The sequence below is a fragment of the Antechinus flavipes genome, chromosome 4 (assembly GCF_016432865.1).
Source record: "Antechinus flavipes isolate AdamAnt ecotype Samford, QLD, Australia chromosome 4, AdamAnt_v2, whole genome shotgun sequence".
Classification (NCBI taxonomy): domain Eukaryota; kingdom Metazoa; phylum Chordata; class Mammalia; order Dasyuromorphia; family Dasyuridae; genus Antechinus; species Antechinus flavipes.
The window spans coordinates 148,529,631-148,545,953 of record NC_067401.1 but is presented as its reverse complement, the minus strand read 5'-3'; the positions used below and the strand labels follow the sequence as shown (position 1 = coordinate 148,545,953).

The 16,323-nt window shown below is 33.7% G+C and overlaps 1 protein-coding gene across 2 annotated transcripts in view; it reads right to left on the bottom strand.

Annotated features, from left to right (window-relative positions):
- Nucleotides 1-825: 825 nt before the first annotated feature.
- Nucleotides 826-16,323, bottom strand: part of GRB2 (growth factor receptor bound protein 2) — a 97,827-nt gene continuing 82,329 nt past the window's right edge. For both annotated transcript variants that reach the window (XM_051995109.1, XM_051995108.1), the window contains 3 exons: nt 14,100-14,222; nt 11,882-12,050; nt 826-6,828 (listed from right to left, as the gene is read on the bottom strand). In XM_051995109.1, coding sequence (XP_051851069.1) covers nt 6,643-6,828; nt 11,882-12,050; nt 14,100-14,222 — 478 coding nt within the window. In that variant the 3' untranslated portion in view covers nt 826-6,642. The remainder of the gene's footprint in view (nt 6,829-11,881; nt 12,051-14,099; nt 14,223-16,323) is intronic.

Below are 16,323 nucleotides of genomic sequence, written 5' to 3'. Positions count from 1 at the left end.
GAATGGTTATTAGAAAAAGTGATGCCAAAACTAGTGGGACATTGAAACTTTTTTTGAACTGAGAGAAGAAAACAGAAGCTAAGAAAAAAAAAAACAGATAAATAGGACAGTTTAGAAAAGATGTACCAAACCTAATTTTATACTTTTGAGAAATGCCCCCCCAACAAAATAGCATGATGTATTTATGTATATACAATGATTTTTATTATAAGACACATAGAATATTTTTTTCATAAACTAATTAAAAAAAAAAGAAATGTTAAACTTAACAAAGTAACAACTGGGGTTGAGAGTTGGGTGGGTATGAGGGAGCATAATGATGAATGTAATAGTAACAAGGAAAAAAACTTTTTGATCTTGAACTAAGAAACTAAAAAAGAAAAGTAGAATCTAAAATGGGATCCTAATCAACTGGAGAATGGCTGAACAAAATGGCCTGATTGTAAGGAAATATTGTTATAAGGAAAAAAATTACCTATTTTTTGACATGGCATAATAATTTGATGTGACAATATAGTAAATAAAAGTTTTTATTAATTCTTTTTATTTCCCTTTCATTTGCCACTAATTCTTTTAGATTTATGATACTGGTAACTTGGTTTTTGTCCTTTAAAAAAACACAGTAGCTAATTGTTTGTAGCAAGTCACATCCAAATTTTTGTGACACCATCATCTTCCTGATTTAAAGCCCAGCACTCTACTATCCAGCTGCCATAGCTAATGTTTTATCTATCAATCAAGTAAATGTTTTTGCTTTTAGTTTATTTAAAAAATATTTTACAAAACTATGTTTTTGTGCTCAGTTGGAATTTTTGGATCCAAAGGTTTTTTTTAGTGGAGTCTGTTTTATTTAAAGTCTTTTTGGGAATATGTTTTGGTTTAGTAAATGAAGGTTAATATTTAAATTGATCTGTCCTCTCTCGTTGGTGAAAGTGTTGAGAGATCCAAATTTCTGCCTAGGCTTTTTGGCTAAATCCCTTAAGTTTTAGTATATAATAATTTTCTTTGATGGAATTATTTTCTATTGACTCATCAATTTTTTTTTTTTTACAATTATTTGTTCTCCATATGTTTGAATACTTTCTTTAAAGACCTTTTATTGGCAATGATTTTTGTATTGTCAATAAAGGATACATTTGATATTTCTCCTTGTCTGCATCTGGTTTGAGATTTAAAGATTTCATAGACAGCTGAAATGCATATTCACTTTTTTATTCTCACTTAATAATCACCAGAAATTTAGACCTATAACTTTTTGTTTGTTAGGGAATTTATAGATTTATCTAGGTCTGAAAAAGGTAACAAGTGGGGTTGAGAGTTGGGTCCCTACCTATTATAGTTTTGTTATTTCTCACATGTTTGATTTTTTCCTTTAAAATTCTTAGATACTACACACACACACACACACACACTGGGTGTCCCCAAAGTCTTATTGGTATTTTCATTTCTATAGATCCTTTAAAAATAATATGATGTACTTATTTCTTTTAACTATATTTGATTACTATGCTGATTATTCTGAGTTCACTTGAAACAATAAATTCTGCTCTGGATGCTCTTTAACCTGCAATCTTAACTGGTTCATGACTTATTTCTAGACCTATTAGAAGCCCACATTCTTAAGCTAGAATTGTACAGTCCAGTACTACTTTGTCTAAACAGTTCTAAATCCTCAGATTAGCTCCTGCTAAGTAATTTTTGTCTACCTAGAATGAGGAATGCACTTTCTGAATATATATATATTTTTATCAGTTCCCATTTGTAAGCTTTAAAATATACAGTTTGACTTCCCAGTAGATAAACAGTTTATAGTAAGGAAATAAAACATTTAAATTGAAAGTAACAGATATAGGACAAGCTAACCAACTAATAGGAGAAAAGTGGTTTTGCTAAGGATAATCTCCAATCAGGACCAAGTTAATGTCTATGGCAGAATAAGAATAATAACATTACATGCTAATACATTATATCACTATATTAATAAAGTTATTAAGACTCAGGTCTCCCTAGGCACTTTCATATAGTTTCACATTTGTTATGTGATCTTAGTTCCCTCATGCTATTCCTAAGAAGTGGTAGAGTAAAATAAACTCTGCAGAGGAGCTTGGAGATTCGAGATTCTAGCTCTTCCACTTCTTGGCAGTCTGTTTCCTCATCTGTAAAATGTGGGAATTAGAATAAATGATCTTTTCAATTATAACATTTTATATTTTGACTCTTCTTCTAGTTCTGCCCTGTTTTGGAAAAAGCTGCATTGAGAAGTTGGGCAGAAATATCTTGAAGACATTCCCACGTGGAAAAGATTACATTTATTTTGTGTGACCTTACAGGACTGAACTCAGAGCAATAAATGTAAGTTTTTGAGAAAAAGATTTTTATTTCATTTATGTGTAATATTAGCCTACAGGTCCAAAGGGCCAAGGTGGTCTGTCCTTATGACAGAACCCTACCTCTGGACTCATGTAAACTGGGTTCAGTCCTAGGGGAGTTGACCTCTAAAAAGAGGCACCCATGTTTAACATATTGGATTGCTTGCCAACTAGGGGAGGGGAGAAGGTGGGAGAAATAAGGGGGAAACTGGAACATAAGGTTTTGCAAGGGTTAATGTTGAAAAATTAAACATGTTTTGAAAATAAAAAGTCTTAATTTTAATTAAAAAAATAAAAAGAGGTACCAAGCTCTTTTTATCTGATTGTCTCTGGTTCCTTAAACCCCCAATCCAGGAGCTCTCATGTTTAAAGTCATCCGAAAAGGAATCATGAGGGTCCTTTATTGAAAGGTACTCAATATTTGAAGTTTAGGACAACTATTTCTTCCATACAAAAAAGAAATGTTTGAAATATATTTGAAAAAACTAATTGGAAACCCATATCTTTTAGTATTCTGTTCTGAAAGCTTAATATTCAAACATCAAAACATGAAACAGTTTATGGCACTGCTTAACAGCCATTTCATTTTCACTTCTGCTCTGCACTGTCCAATATACTTCAAGAATTACGTTCATCTTTTTGCTGGTAGCCATCTCCTTCTTTGAAACATGTTAAAGATGTAAGGAACACTTCTTACTGTCAACCATCCAAACCTCTCCATGATTCCAACATTGAGGTAGTGAATCAGTGAGGTAGGTAGCTGTAAATACTGTGTGGTTAGTCATGCGCAGGAAAAGAAACAAAGTTTAAAAAAAAACAAACAAAAACAAGCAGATAAGGTTTTAAAATGTAGTCTCAGATTCAACTAGACAAGCATATCCTCTCAATGCCATTTGTGACCTGCCGCCATAGCTGCTTAGGCATTGGGAGTGGGGAGAGGAATTCTTTCATAGAAAGTTCAAGAGACTCAAATCACATATTCAGAAGAACAGGACACGTTACTCCTCCCTTTAAGGTCTTCCAAATGGGTAGCTCTTGTTGCTGGGTGCCAATCTGCTTTCAAACAATATTCTGTCATTAGGTCAGAGAGAAGTAATAAAGAGATCAATTAGAAACCTTTGATTTTGAATATCCTTTAGTGAGGAATCTTCTCTCACCAGAAGGGGTCAAGGCATGCTTAGAGTTCTTAAAGACATGTTCAAAGATTTATCAGATTATGGTGGGGTATGTCTCCCAGTTCCCTATCATATTAGGAAGATCTTCCTGACAATTAGAGCTGATAAAAGTGGAATGGGCTGCTGGGAAAAAAGTGAGATCCTCATTAGTAAAGTTTAAGTGAAAGCAGAATGAATATTTGGGAGGAATTTTGTAAAGGGTATTCTAATACGGGTAGAGATTAACATAGATGACCATATGCCATATGCATATGCCAGTTTAGATTCTATGATTCTAAGCTTAGTTCTACTTAATTCTAGTCTTAATACTTCATACAATTTGTAGAAGGTACAGAGGTAATTTAGCTAGAAGACTTAGGCAGAAAGGATGAAAACTGGCTTTAAACATTTGAGGTGTCATGTCCAAGAGAAATCAGATATGCTTTAGCTAACCTTGGAGAGGCAGATTTAGATTGAAAGGAAGAATTTTTCAAAAGTCAGAGCCCTCCAAAATTGGGAGTAGCTGCTAGCTGTTCCCTGGAATTCTTCAGGCTGACTGATTAGGGATATTACAGGAGAGCACTAGTAGGAGCTAAACTGAAATTCTAATCCCTTGTAATTCATAATAGAGGAACAGGGGTCTACAGGACTTCAGGCTGTGCTGTCAACACCAGCCTGTTGTAATTCTCAACGCAACCTATTGCAAATATATTTCAAAAAAATTTACATTTTACAATCTTGAAGCTGCTTTATTTACAAAGATCATCTTGCCTTTCACTCATTCAGACTATTCTAAATGACAGAAAAGTGAGTAAGATACAAAATTTCAAGGAGCTTCCATACTTCCATTCTGGCAGAGCTCTTCCAGGATCAGACATGCAGTGATAAAAAAAAAAAAAATGACTTTATCAAGATCACACATCAAGTTAGAAAATAAGCTAGAAACAAGAATTCAGGAGTTCTGACTGCCAAGCCTTTTAAAACATGATATTTAAATTTCATTTAAGGTTAAGTAGAAATAAATACAGATACAAAGTGAAGAATACATTGTATGTTTATTATTCACAGTTAATTACTACCTACCAAATGCTGTTGCAGAGTTAAAGGATTAAGTACATAGGTCTTTTTATTTAAACACTGATTTCTTTCTTTCTTTCTTTCTTTTTTTTTTTTTTTAATATATATATATACACAAAACAGTTCAGCAAGGCTTCGTGATATACACCAATTCCAAAATAAACAATCAAATGGTCCAGGTGTCGAATGCCATAGTTTCCTTTTATCATTTCTGATGGAAGAAGAACTAGAACCAAACAGCATGAGGAGGAACACAAGGAATGCTCAGATTGGAGAGTTGCTTACCTTTTGGTGAATCAGAATGTTAAAGGCAGCATCCATCTCTACAAGTGCCCAAAGAAAGTTTCAGAAAAAAACCCAAAAAGACACTCAAGGAAAAAATGAAGGTCTTATTTTTTTATTTTAAGGGGATGAGCATTAAAAATAATATAGTTGCTAGAAAAATAATAATCAAAGACTGACACTAAGGGCATTGCTATTAAACTAGTCTCCCTTCAGTTAAAAATTATTTCCTCCCAAATACTTTTTTCTGCTTCAGAAGTTTTGTAGGGGCATTAAGGGGTCGGTGGGATGGACTAGTCATAAACAGCCTGCTGTTAACTAGGAAGTGAAGATACTAGTCCCTTGCTTCTAGAAGCATTTAAGCAGGTCAGGACAGACACACCCATACACATCTACACACAGACACACCCACACAAACCCACACATACACACCCACACACACAGTTCCAAGCAGATATCCCCATTTTTAAGAGCAAGACAATATAAATAGTTACATTCCTACACCAGTGTAGGAATACAGGATTATTTTTTAAAGATTCAAGAATGATAGTTTAAAGTTCAACTATTTTTCTCTTTTGGTTTTCTTGCAGATGGACATTTTCTGGCCATAGGGAGATATATGTGAGAATTATTGTCTCCCATCAGTCAAGAGTGAACCAGAGTTCTGAGACCTTCAGCTTTCTTTTTGCCCGATTGAATCAAATGTTGGAAGAGCTACAACTCTTCCCTTCTTTCATGGGGTGTTTACCTTACATACACTGCACTGCTGTTGGCAGCATTTCTTACGTTCTGGATATATTACCTCTGGAAATATGTACTTGCTCACCAATTTTAAAGCTTAATTCTTAAAGATTTCTGGCTTCAAAGAGACAAATAAGAACTTATAACTTCTCCCTATTTTGACTTCCTGTCTCTCTCCCTGACAAATATAGTTATATATAGAAGAGAAGACAAATTGGCTGAAAAGTTCTGGACTGTCTTTAACTTAAAAATTACCAAAACAAAACGAAACAAACAAAAACCCCTGAAAATAATGGAAAAGGCACTATAAAAAAAAGTTCAACAACACACCATTTAGAAAAGAACATGGCTAAGAAAAACAAAACAAAACAAAACCCAAGCTTCTGCTATTTAGAATTTTGCAAGATGGTCCATGTATTGGCCAAATATCTTCCATTCACTCCACTTTGTTTCCAAACTGACAAATACAAAGTTTACCCAAACCCACAAATACTTTCTCAGAGCAAAAAGATCTGAATTTGGAACATTTTAGGGTCCTCTCTCTTTTTTGTAAGAAAAGGACAATAAAGTATTTTCTTTCAAGTTCTCATTTATCTAAAACAGACATTTTGCATAGAGAAAATACCAGTCCACTTGGTTTCTTATCTTTTATTATCTGCATCAGTTAAGATTAGGTGTGTCATTTAATGTCATGCACTGATGGACAGAAGAGAAAGAATAGGGGAAAAAGGGATAAAGGAAGGGAAATAGGAACACCTGTGAAAATCTGTAATAAAAACGATCTTTTCTTAATTTAAAGGTAAGTTTTGGCATTTTATATCCAACTCCCTTTCCCACCCCTCCCTCACCAAAGTTCCATCCAGAGTGAGAGAAGGTCACCCTATGGTGACTAAGGTGTTATGGCCAGATGCTCAGAGCTCCCTCACTGGCTGCTGTTAGATGCAGCATGTGGATTTTACTTTTGTATGTGTGTATGTTTTAAAATTTTCATGTTTCCTTAAATAATTTCTTATCGATTCTTAGATGTTCCGGTTCACTGGGGTGACGTAGTTACGTGGAAACATGCCAGTCTGCCCATGGCAGGCTCCTTTCCACCAGTTGGGGTCTGAGTTATCGAGGACCTGTATGAAATCTCCCCGACGGAAGCCCAGCTCTCCATCTTCTTGGGGGTCAAAGTCAAAGAGGGCCTGGACATATGTTGGTTGCTGAAAAGGAAAGAAAGAATTAGGTTGGTTCGCTTGCTAAACTGTTGATTTAAAATTTATGTCACAAATAGTCACTGTCTATTATCTTTCAAATGTGTGCCATGGGGAAAAATAGCCTAAAATGTATAATAAATGACTAGGTGCAGTCTATTATATCACTTGAGATAAACAGTTCAAATAAATGCTTTACTGATAGCAGGTCACCAGCATCACCTAAGGCTAGTTATATTCTATATAATGTTGCCCTAACATAAATTCATAGCAAAGACAGTAACACTCTAACCAAACCTCATTGTATATACAACAAAACTCCTTATTTAATAGTGTCCAAATGAGTGCCTAAGTAGTTCAACCCTATCTCCCACAACTGTTTCATATAATGCCATCTTTTTTTTTTGGTGTTGCATGGAAAGTTTTATTATTATTATTTTTATTTTAATAGCTTTTTATTTACAAGTTATATGCATGGGTAATTATATAGCATTGACAATTGCCAACCCTTTTGTTCTAATTTTTCCTCTCCTCCCCACCCTCTTCCCTAGATTAATGCCATCTTTTAAAAGAATCAATAAATGACATGAGGTGGCTTATATACTGAGAACAGCAAAATCTAGTCTCTGCAAGACTAGCAACTGAGTCATTGCTTATACTAATGGTTTTGAAGCTATTTTACTACTTTTTATAATTTATAACAGCTACAAGCTCTTATATATTCCAAGACTGACAGAAAGATCTGTAATAGTGATAAGAATGAACAGTATACCATTACTACAATACTAAGTCTAAGCAAGAATGAAAAAGTTAGGGGACTAAAGGAAGTTACTGTCTTTTCCCTACTACCCCTCAAAAGCATTATCTTAGCTCTTTTCTCGTGTGCTTGTAGTAGGGGGAAAGAAGAGACTAGACTTGTGGCTGCACTTATAGAGGTAACTTTATCAAGGAAAATCAGCAACTGTTCGGCAATTTAAGACCAAGAGATAAAGGGTCACTAAGAGACTCAGTGACTTGCTCAGGATCACAATTTCAGGATGTGTCAAAAGTAGTATATAGAGCAAGAATCTCCTAACTCTGAGGTTAGCAACTATACTGTTATTTTTTTTTAATTTTAATTTTCAGTTCCAAATGCTTTGCCTTCCTCTCCCTCTTCCCCTACTGAGAAAGCAAGAAAAAGAAAGCCTATTATAAATATCTACAGTCATGTAAATACATTTCTGCATTAGCAATGTCTAACCCCGCCCCCCAAAAAAAAGAAAAAAAAAAGAAAAAAGAGAGAAAAGAAAGTAAAAAAGAGGGAGAGAGAGAGAGAGAGAGAGAGAGAGAGAGAGAGAGAGAGAGAAAAGAATATGCATCAATCTACACTCTGAATCCATCAATTCTCTCTCTAGAGGTAGAAAGCAAATTTCCTCATGAATTCTTTGGATCTGAGATGGATCAGTATATTGATTAAATAAACTAATCTTGAAGATGACTGTTATTACAATACTATTATTATGTACACTGTCCCCTGGTTCTGCTCACTTCATTTTGCATCACTTAAGTCTTTCCAAATTTCTGTAAAACCATTCTGCTCATCATTTCTTACAGCAAAATAATATACCTCATTCAATTATTTCCTAACTCATCAGTTTTTAATGCTTTGCCACCACAAAAAGAACTGGTATAATTATTTTTTGTACACATGAATCCTTTTTCTTTTCATCTTCTTGGGATATAAACCTAATAGTGATGTATTGCTGGGCCAAAGGGTATTGATAGTTTTACAGCCCTTTGGGCATGATTCCAAATTGTTCTCTAGGTTAGATGGACTAGTTCCTAGTTCTACCAACAGTGCATTATTGTTTTTATTTTCCCATAGCCCTTCCAGCATGTCTTTTTTTTTTTTTTCTGGCATCTTAGCCAATCTAATGAAGTAGTATCTCAAAGTTGTTTTAATTTTTACTTCTCTAGTTATTAGTGATTTAGAACATTAAAAAATATATGATCATTGATAGCTTTGATTTCTTCCTCTGAAAACTACCCATTCATATCCTTTGATCACCTGGGGAATGGCTCTTAATTTTATAAATTTGGCCCAGCCCTCCCTCCCCCCTTTTTTATAAGAAATGAGATCTTATCAAAAAAACTTAATGCATTTGCCAACTCTGTGCCTCCCTTCCTGTTCTTTTCATTTTAGCTCCATTATTGATATTTGTATAAAAACTTTAATTTTACATAAACAAATTGGCCATTTTACCTTTAATGAACCATTTATCTCATTTAATCATGATCTCTTCCTCTACCCCATAGGTAATTTCTTCCATGTTTCACTAATTTGCTTATGAGTTTACCCTTTATGTCTAAATTATGAACTCATTTTGAGTTTATCTTGGTTTACGGTGTGAGATGTTAGTCTATATTTTGCTTCTGCTGGCTACTTTCTAGTTTTCTTAATTTTTGACAAATAGTGAGCTCAAGAACTGGGATTTTTAAATCAATCAAACACTAGGTTACTGTGTTCATTTATTACTATATATTGGTTATCTAATCTATTCCACTGACCAACCACTCTATTTTTTATCTATTACCAAATTATTTTGATAATGACATCTTTATAGTATAATCTGAGATCCAATACTGCTTCTTCTTTCATATATTTTTCATTGATTCCCTTAAAATTTTTAGTGTTTTATAACTCCAAATGAATTCTGTCGTCAAGCTTTCTAGCTCAATAAAGTAAGTCTTTGGATAGTCTAGTTGGAATGGTACTGCATAAGTAAATTAATTTAGATAAGGTCACTTTTATTACATTGATGTCTGACCTCCCCATAAACAATGAATATTTTCCCAAGTATTTAGAATTATCTTTATTTGTGTGAAGAGTATTTTGTAATTGTCTCTGACTCTTTTTCTGCACATATATATGTATATGTACATATTAATATTTCTGTGGATATCTTGGCAGGTAGAGTTCCAAGTATTTTATACAATCTAATGTTATTTTAAATGAAATTTCTCTTTCTACCTCTTCTTGCTGATTTTACTGATAATACTCAGACATGCTAATGATTTGTATGGTTTTATTTTATATCCTGAAACTTTGCTGAAGTTTTTCATTGTTTTGATTAGTGGCCCCCCCCATCCCACCCAGGAAAGTTCATAAACCCAGGGGGTTTAACATAGCTAGGAAGTGTTAAGTGTCTGAGGCCACATTTGAAGTCAAGTCCTCCAGACTTCAGGACTGGTGCTCTTATCCACTGCACCACCTAGATGTCCTTTGATTAGTTTTTTAAAGTGGATTCTCTAAATTCTATCACTTACAAAAAAATGACAATCTTGCTTATTCTTTGCTTATACTTATTCATTCAATTTATTTTTCTTGTATTATTGTTAGAATGATACCAAACAGTAATAGTGATAATGAACATCCTTGATCCACTGAAAAGTCTTCTAGTTTATCTGTATTACACATAATACATAATCCTGGTTTCAGATAAATACTTATTATTTTAAGGAAAGTTCCATTTATGCCTTTTTTTTTTTTTTTAAAGAATGCTATATTTTGTCAAAAGCTTTTTTTTTTTTTTGCAACCTGAAATAATTATGATTTTTGTTGTTGTTATTAACACTACCAATTATACTTCATAGTTTCCATAACAACAAAACACCACAATCTTGGTATAATGTGTATTTTTTTAAATACTGTTTTACTCTCTTTGTTTACAAGGTCTCCTTGTTAGAATTTTGTTTCGAATTTTAGCATCAATATTCAAAAGGGAAATTGGTCTAGAGTTTTACTACTCTGTGTTAACTCTCACTGATTTAGGTATCAAGACCATATCTGTGTCATAAAAGCAATATGGTGGGACTCCTTTACCAATTTTTTTCAGTTTGTTATGTAGAATTGAAATCGTTATCTAAATGTTTGGTAGAATTCATTTGAAAAACTATCTGGTTCTAGGATTTTGTGTGTGTGTGTGTGTGTGTGTGTGGGGGGGTGTTCAATTTCCCTGCCGAATAGGGTTAAATATTCTATTTTTTTTATCCCCTTAATCCAGGCAATTTATATTTTTGTAGATATCCACTTAGATTATTAGCATATAAGCTGGGCAAAGTAATTCCTAATAATTGCTTTTTTTCCAACTTCACTGACTGTAAGATAACAATTTATTTCTTTTATTGATTTTTTAAAAAGCTCTTAGTTTCATTAATTAATTAAAAAAAACTTTTTAATTGTGTTAAATCTCTCCTTTGGTTTTCAGGATTTTAATTTTAATTTTTAATTGGGCGTTAAAAATTTTTTTTTAAATTGCATTCCTATTTTACTCACCTGCTTTTTTTCTCTTATATAATGTGTTTAGAGATATACATTTTCCCTTAAGTAGTACTTTGGCTGTATACTTTTATTTTTAAGATAAAATGCAAAGATAGATGAAGGAAACATGTGAAAAGAAAAGGAAAATTTTCCATTGATATATTTAATTTATAATTTTTCAGAATGCCAGAGTGTTTTTTCCATAACCATTTTTAATGTAGCACAAGAAGAATATATTAAAAAATGAATGTTGAGTTGTACACAGCAACAGCAAGATTGTAAGATGATTAACTATAAGATACATATTCTAAGTAATTCAATGCTCTAAGGCAATTCCAATAAACTTTGGATAGAAAATGCAATTCGAATCCAGAGAGAAAAAAATATGGTAATTGAATGTGGATTGAAGCATACTATTTTCAGGCTTTCCTCCCCACCCTTTCTCATGGTTTTCCCCTTTTGTTCTGATTTTTCTTTCCCAAGATGACTCACATGGAAATGTTAAAAATGAATGTACATGTATAACCTATATCAGATTGCTTGCTAGCATGGAGAAGGGGGAGAAAAGGAAGGGAAGAAGGAAAAATAATTCGAACTCAAAAATTACAAAAATGAAAATTGAAAAAATAATGTTTTTATATATATGTATGTATACATTTAAAAAGAAAAGATTATTGAGCCATCACAAGGACTTTTTCTTCTATGCTAATTTACTGAGTAGTTAAGTCTTAAGCATATTAAAAAAGAAAACATGTTACTTACCTGTGGCACCTGTTCTATGTCCCTCAAGAATATCTGCTGGTTTCTGGAAACTGAGGTGGATCTGTGATAATCTACCAGCTCATTTAAAGAATTGAACTTTACCACCCAAAGAAAATACTTCCCAGCCCCATCTCGGAGCACCTTGAAATGCTGCACATCATTTCCAAACCTGGGAAAGACCAGAGGATATATATTAAGTAGTCAAAGAGTTCCTTCTCCCAAGTGTAGTTAGGGCATCTCTTACTATAAAAGTTTATTGGGAAGAAAGCCAATAATCTGTCGATCTTTCTCCCAGCATAAAGTATCAGATACTTGTACTGTGATTTATCAAACAAGGGATGGAAAAATGAAATAACCTTTGCTAGGAAGAAAACAGGCATTCAACTATATTAGCTGCCAAATAATGTTAACGGTTAACACACATGGTTTAGATGTGTAAAACCAGAGGTTTCTAGTCCTTCCTCATTAGTTCATTTCTTAAGTACAGACATACATAAAGAATTCTTCTACAAGGAAACTAGAAACCTTCTTATTATTGTAGTATATAAGAGTTCTGCTATAAGTATACATGATGTTACAACAAAGATATCAGGCAAAGAATAAGAATACATATTTCAAATCTACTAGATAAATGAGAAAAATACCAATTTCTTTTTACCAAATATTAGTTCCATAGCAATGAAATTTATTTCATGATTAACAAATACAAGTTAAAAAAAAAGTAGATTCATCTTTCAACAGAATGGCTAATTCTCCGATAAGTCAATACCTCCTTTTTAATGCTTTCTGACTTTTTTCCACTTAGATCAAATGAATTCCAGGAAAATGGAAAGAAAATGTATATTCAAGCAGCACAGAAACTGAGTCTGTTATAATCTAAAATTAGTTGCATATGTTCTTTTATATACAGTTTAGAATCATTTGGTAAAGGTAGAACCCCCAATTATGAAGGCTCTGCCTCCTAACAAAAGCTAAAGGATACAAATATCATTTTCTTTTCTCCATATTTTCCCTTCAGTTTTCCACAAAAATAACCCATCAGGTGGCAGCACTGAGTTGTCAAAAGAACTATCAGAACACATTGGCACTCTAATGCTTAGGAAAATTTTTTTTTTAAATACAGCAATTAACTTGGCCACCGAGAGCAGAATATACAGAGAATGAGGCATGAGTTCATTCAGTCCCTTTTCTATATCTTCTACAGGAATTGCCACCAATAGGCAGGAATGTGGGCCCCTAGGCAAGTCTAAAAAGATGGCACACTGAAGATCGTAAAAGTAATTGGAATCTTAATTGCAATTAGTGACACCAGACTTCATTTAGACCATTCTTTTCCTTTTGCTTCTTGTTCTCCAATTTACAGAGGAGGAAACTGAGACATTTGAACTACCCAGAATTCTAACGCTCAGATTTTAATTCCTCTTCTATCTCCCCAAGTTGTGGGGAAAAAAATCAAGAAAAATAAAACTTTGCAATAAATACAATCAGGCAAAACAAATTCATTTTCTCATGACCAAAAATATGTCTCATTCTGCATCCTGAGTCATCCCTCTGCTAGGAAACTGGTAATATTCATCATTGCTGCCCTGAAATCATGACTGATTAAAAGTTGATTAAAGTTCTAAAGTCCTGTAAAGTTGTTTTACAATGTTGTGATTACATAAATTGGTTCCTGGTTCTGCTCACTTCAAAATGCAACAATTTATATATGTCTTCTTAGGTTTTTCTGAATCCATATTCCTCTCCCACCTCCTTCTAGCATAATATTATTTTTATATGTTATGATTTGTTTATCCATAGCTCAACAGATAGGTATTCCCTCAGCTTCCCCTTTGTTGCCACTACAAAAAGAGCCACTGAATTTATTTTTGTACATCATTTTCCTCTTTCTTTGATTTCCTTGGGCAATAGGACTAACAGTGGTATTGGAATTCCAAGGCAAATTAACATTTGGTGACTTTTTTGTGCAGTTTTAAACTGATCTTATAGCTTTACCAATTCATAGCTCCTTCAATAGTGCACAGATATGCTTATTTTCCCACAGTTCCTTCAAAATTTACCATTTTTCTTTTTTTGTCATAAGATTTTTACTCTCCATGATTTCAAAATAGTTGAAATTCTAAAACTGTCAGGTTGTAAAGTAAAAAACCAGTTCTCTGGCTAGCATCAAAATTCAGTCAGTTTGGAGGTGGGCAAGAAGGAAAGTAATTAGACTCACTTGACAGAGAGGGAGAAGTCGCCGGGTGCACTCTCGCTCTCCCGGATAAGAAAGGCACCATCATGTCGCTGTTTGCCAAGCATTTCTTCTGCCTTTGCTCTGGGGATTTTGCCAAAAAACCACCTACAGAATAAAGTAATCCAGTCAAAGTCTGCTTCCCCATATGAAAAAAAAATATTTAGGTTCTTGAAGTGTTAGCAAAAAGATGATTCTCCTTTTTAAAGAGGCAAAGGAAGTGAACAGACATCCTTCAGTATCAATATACTCAACAATTAATTAACTCAGGTCTACTGTAGATGAGGGTTTTATAAGTGAAATCCTCTTAAATGATGCAATATCCATTACATTGTTAAATGTTACATTTACATTACAATGTTAAATAATTTCTATATGGGTAGATACTTTAAAAATCTGTCAGATAGGTCAAAGACCACAGTTAAGCTTCTCACTCACTAGAGAGATACTTGGGGAAGTCCCCAGTTACATAAACTTAAAAAATATATATATATAATGAATCAAATAGGGAAAAAGAGACCTGCTTTATGTAGTCATCTGCTATTCATATTACTTTGCTACTAAGAAAAACAGAATGAGGTGGATGTTAAGAGTGGGGAGTGAGGTGAGTAGCTAGGAGTAAAACTTTTCTGTCATGGAAATAGCCCCCAAAGTAAAAGCCAGTCTTTTAGCAACAAGCATATTAAGGTAATGCTATGCTTGTCAGGAAAATGGAGAATAATTTTATTAAGCTAGTAGGAGAATCAAGAGATTCTACCTGGGGAGAATCTGTATTTTCTCTTTAGGAAAAACCTATATTCCCTTCTTTTATCATAATACACCACCAATCCTGACTGTTGGAGAAAGTGAAGGTGCCTTTTAAATACCCCAGCTACTCTAGGCAGACCACATAGCTGAATTAATTATTAAGGAGACTTACCAATTAGTTGCTTAGGAAGTTGTGTGGAATTTTTTGGGAGTGGGTAAGGAACTTCATTCTCTGTCCCTTCCCTCTTTCCCCTCCAAAAAAAAATTTCACTTAAAATCTATTATTTTCAGAGACTGTGCCATATATTTGGAAACACTGCTGGGTTTGGAGTCAAAGAATCTATATTTTAATCTACCATTTAATCTCTCTGTGCCTTAGTTTCCATTTCTGTAAAATGAAGGCTTGATAATCTTGAAAGTGATTTATACCTCTAAATCTATTATCATATCATGAGCCAATACTGGTCTCTTGAACTCAATGCCAAATTTTGATATTCTCCCATTTGTTTTTCCCTCATTAGTTGCTTGAGAGCAAGGGACTTAAATAAACATTCTAGCTACCTTTCTATATCTACCTATCTACTTAAACATTATTTGCTGGTTCTGCTTATTTCATGATGCATTATCATTAAGTTATAAATCAAAGAAATGTTACACAGTTCGGAAAATCCACAATGTTATGTTAACATCTAGAGTACTTCTTATCTTTATAGAGGACATAGCTTGATAGAGGACATTATTGAGAATAAAATAAAAGACTACTTAATTTGCAAAAGAAATCTACTTTTGCAGAGTATCCTTAGAACATAGTTCTTGGTTTTATACTTCACAAGGTTATTAGCACCTTTCCATATGTACATGCAATTCAAGAATAAGTCCTATAATGAAAACCTGTTATATAAGGAAAGCCAGCTCAGAAAATTTGATTTCTATTATAAACCTCTCTCTCTTTTTCCATCCTCCCATCCTAATAGTTTTTTCCCATTCCCTTTTTCAAAATGATTTTAGCTATCCAGGAGGCCAGACCTACCTCAGAAAATTATTTCAAACTCCCAAACCACTCAGTTCCTAAATGTCCTTGTTTCCCATGACTTACTCCACCACCCCTACCTTCATACATAAAATGATCTTGCCACCATATACAAATGTAACACACACCTCTACAAACTACTGAAATCCCCTCATCTGACCATAACCTATTGGTTTTCCACCTCTCTCCCCGCATTTCCTTACAACCACATTATGACTTCCAATCCCTTGACCCTTTACTTCTCTCCAAGACTATTTCTCCATGAACTAGCCAATCTCTCTTCTTTTCTCCATCTTGACTTCTTGGTGCAGCCAATTAAATTCCAGACTATCCTCATCTCTTGAATCACTAGCCTCCATATTATTCTGATTAAACTCTGTTAAGCAACAGCCTCAAATCATTTCCATCATTTGCCACCTTCACTCCTACATA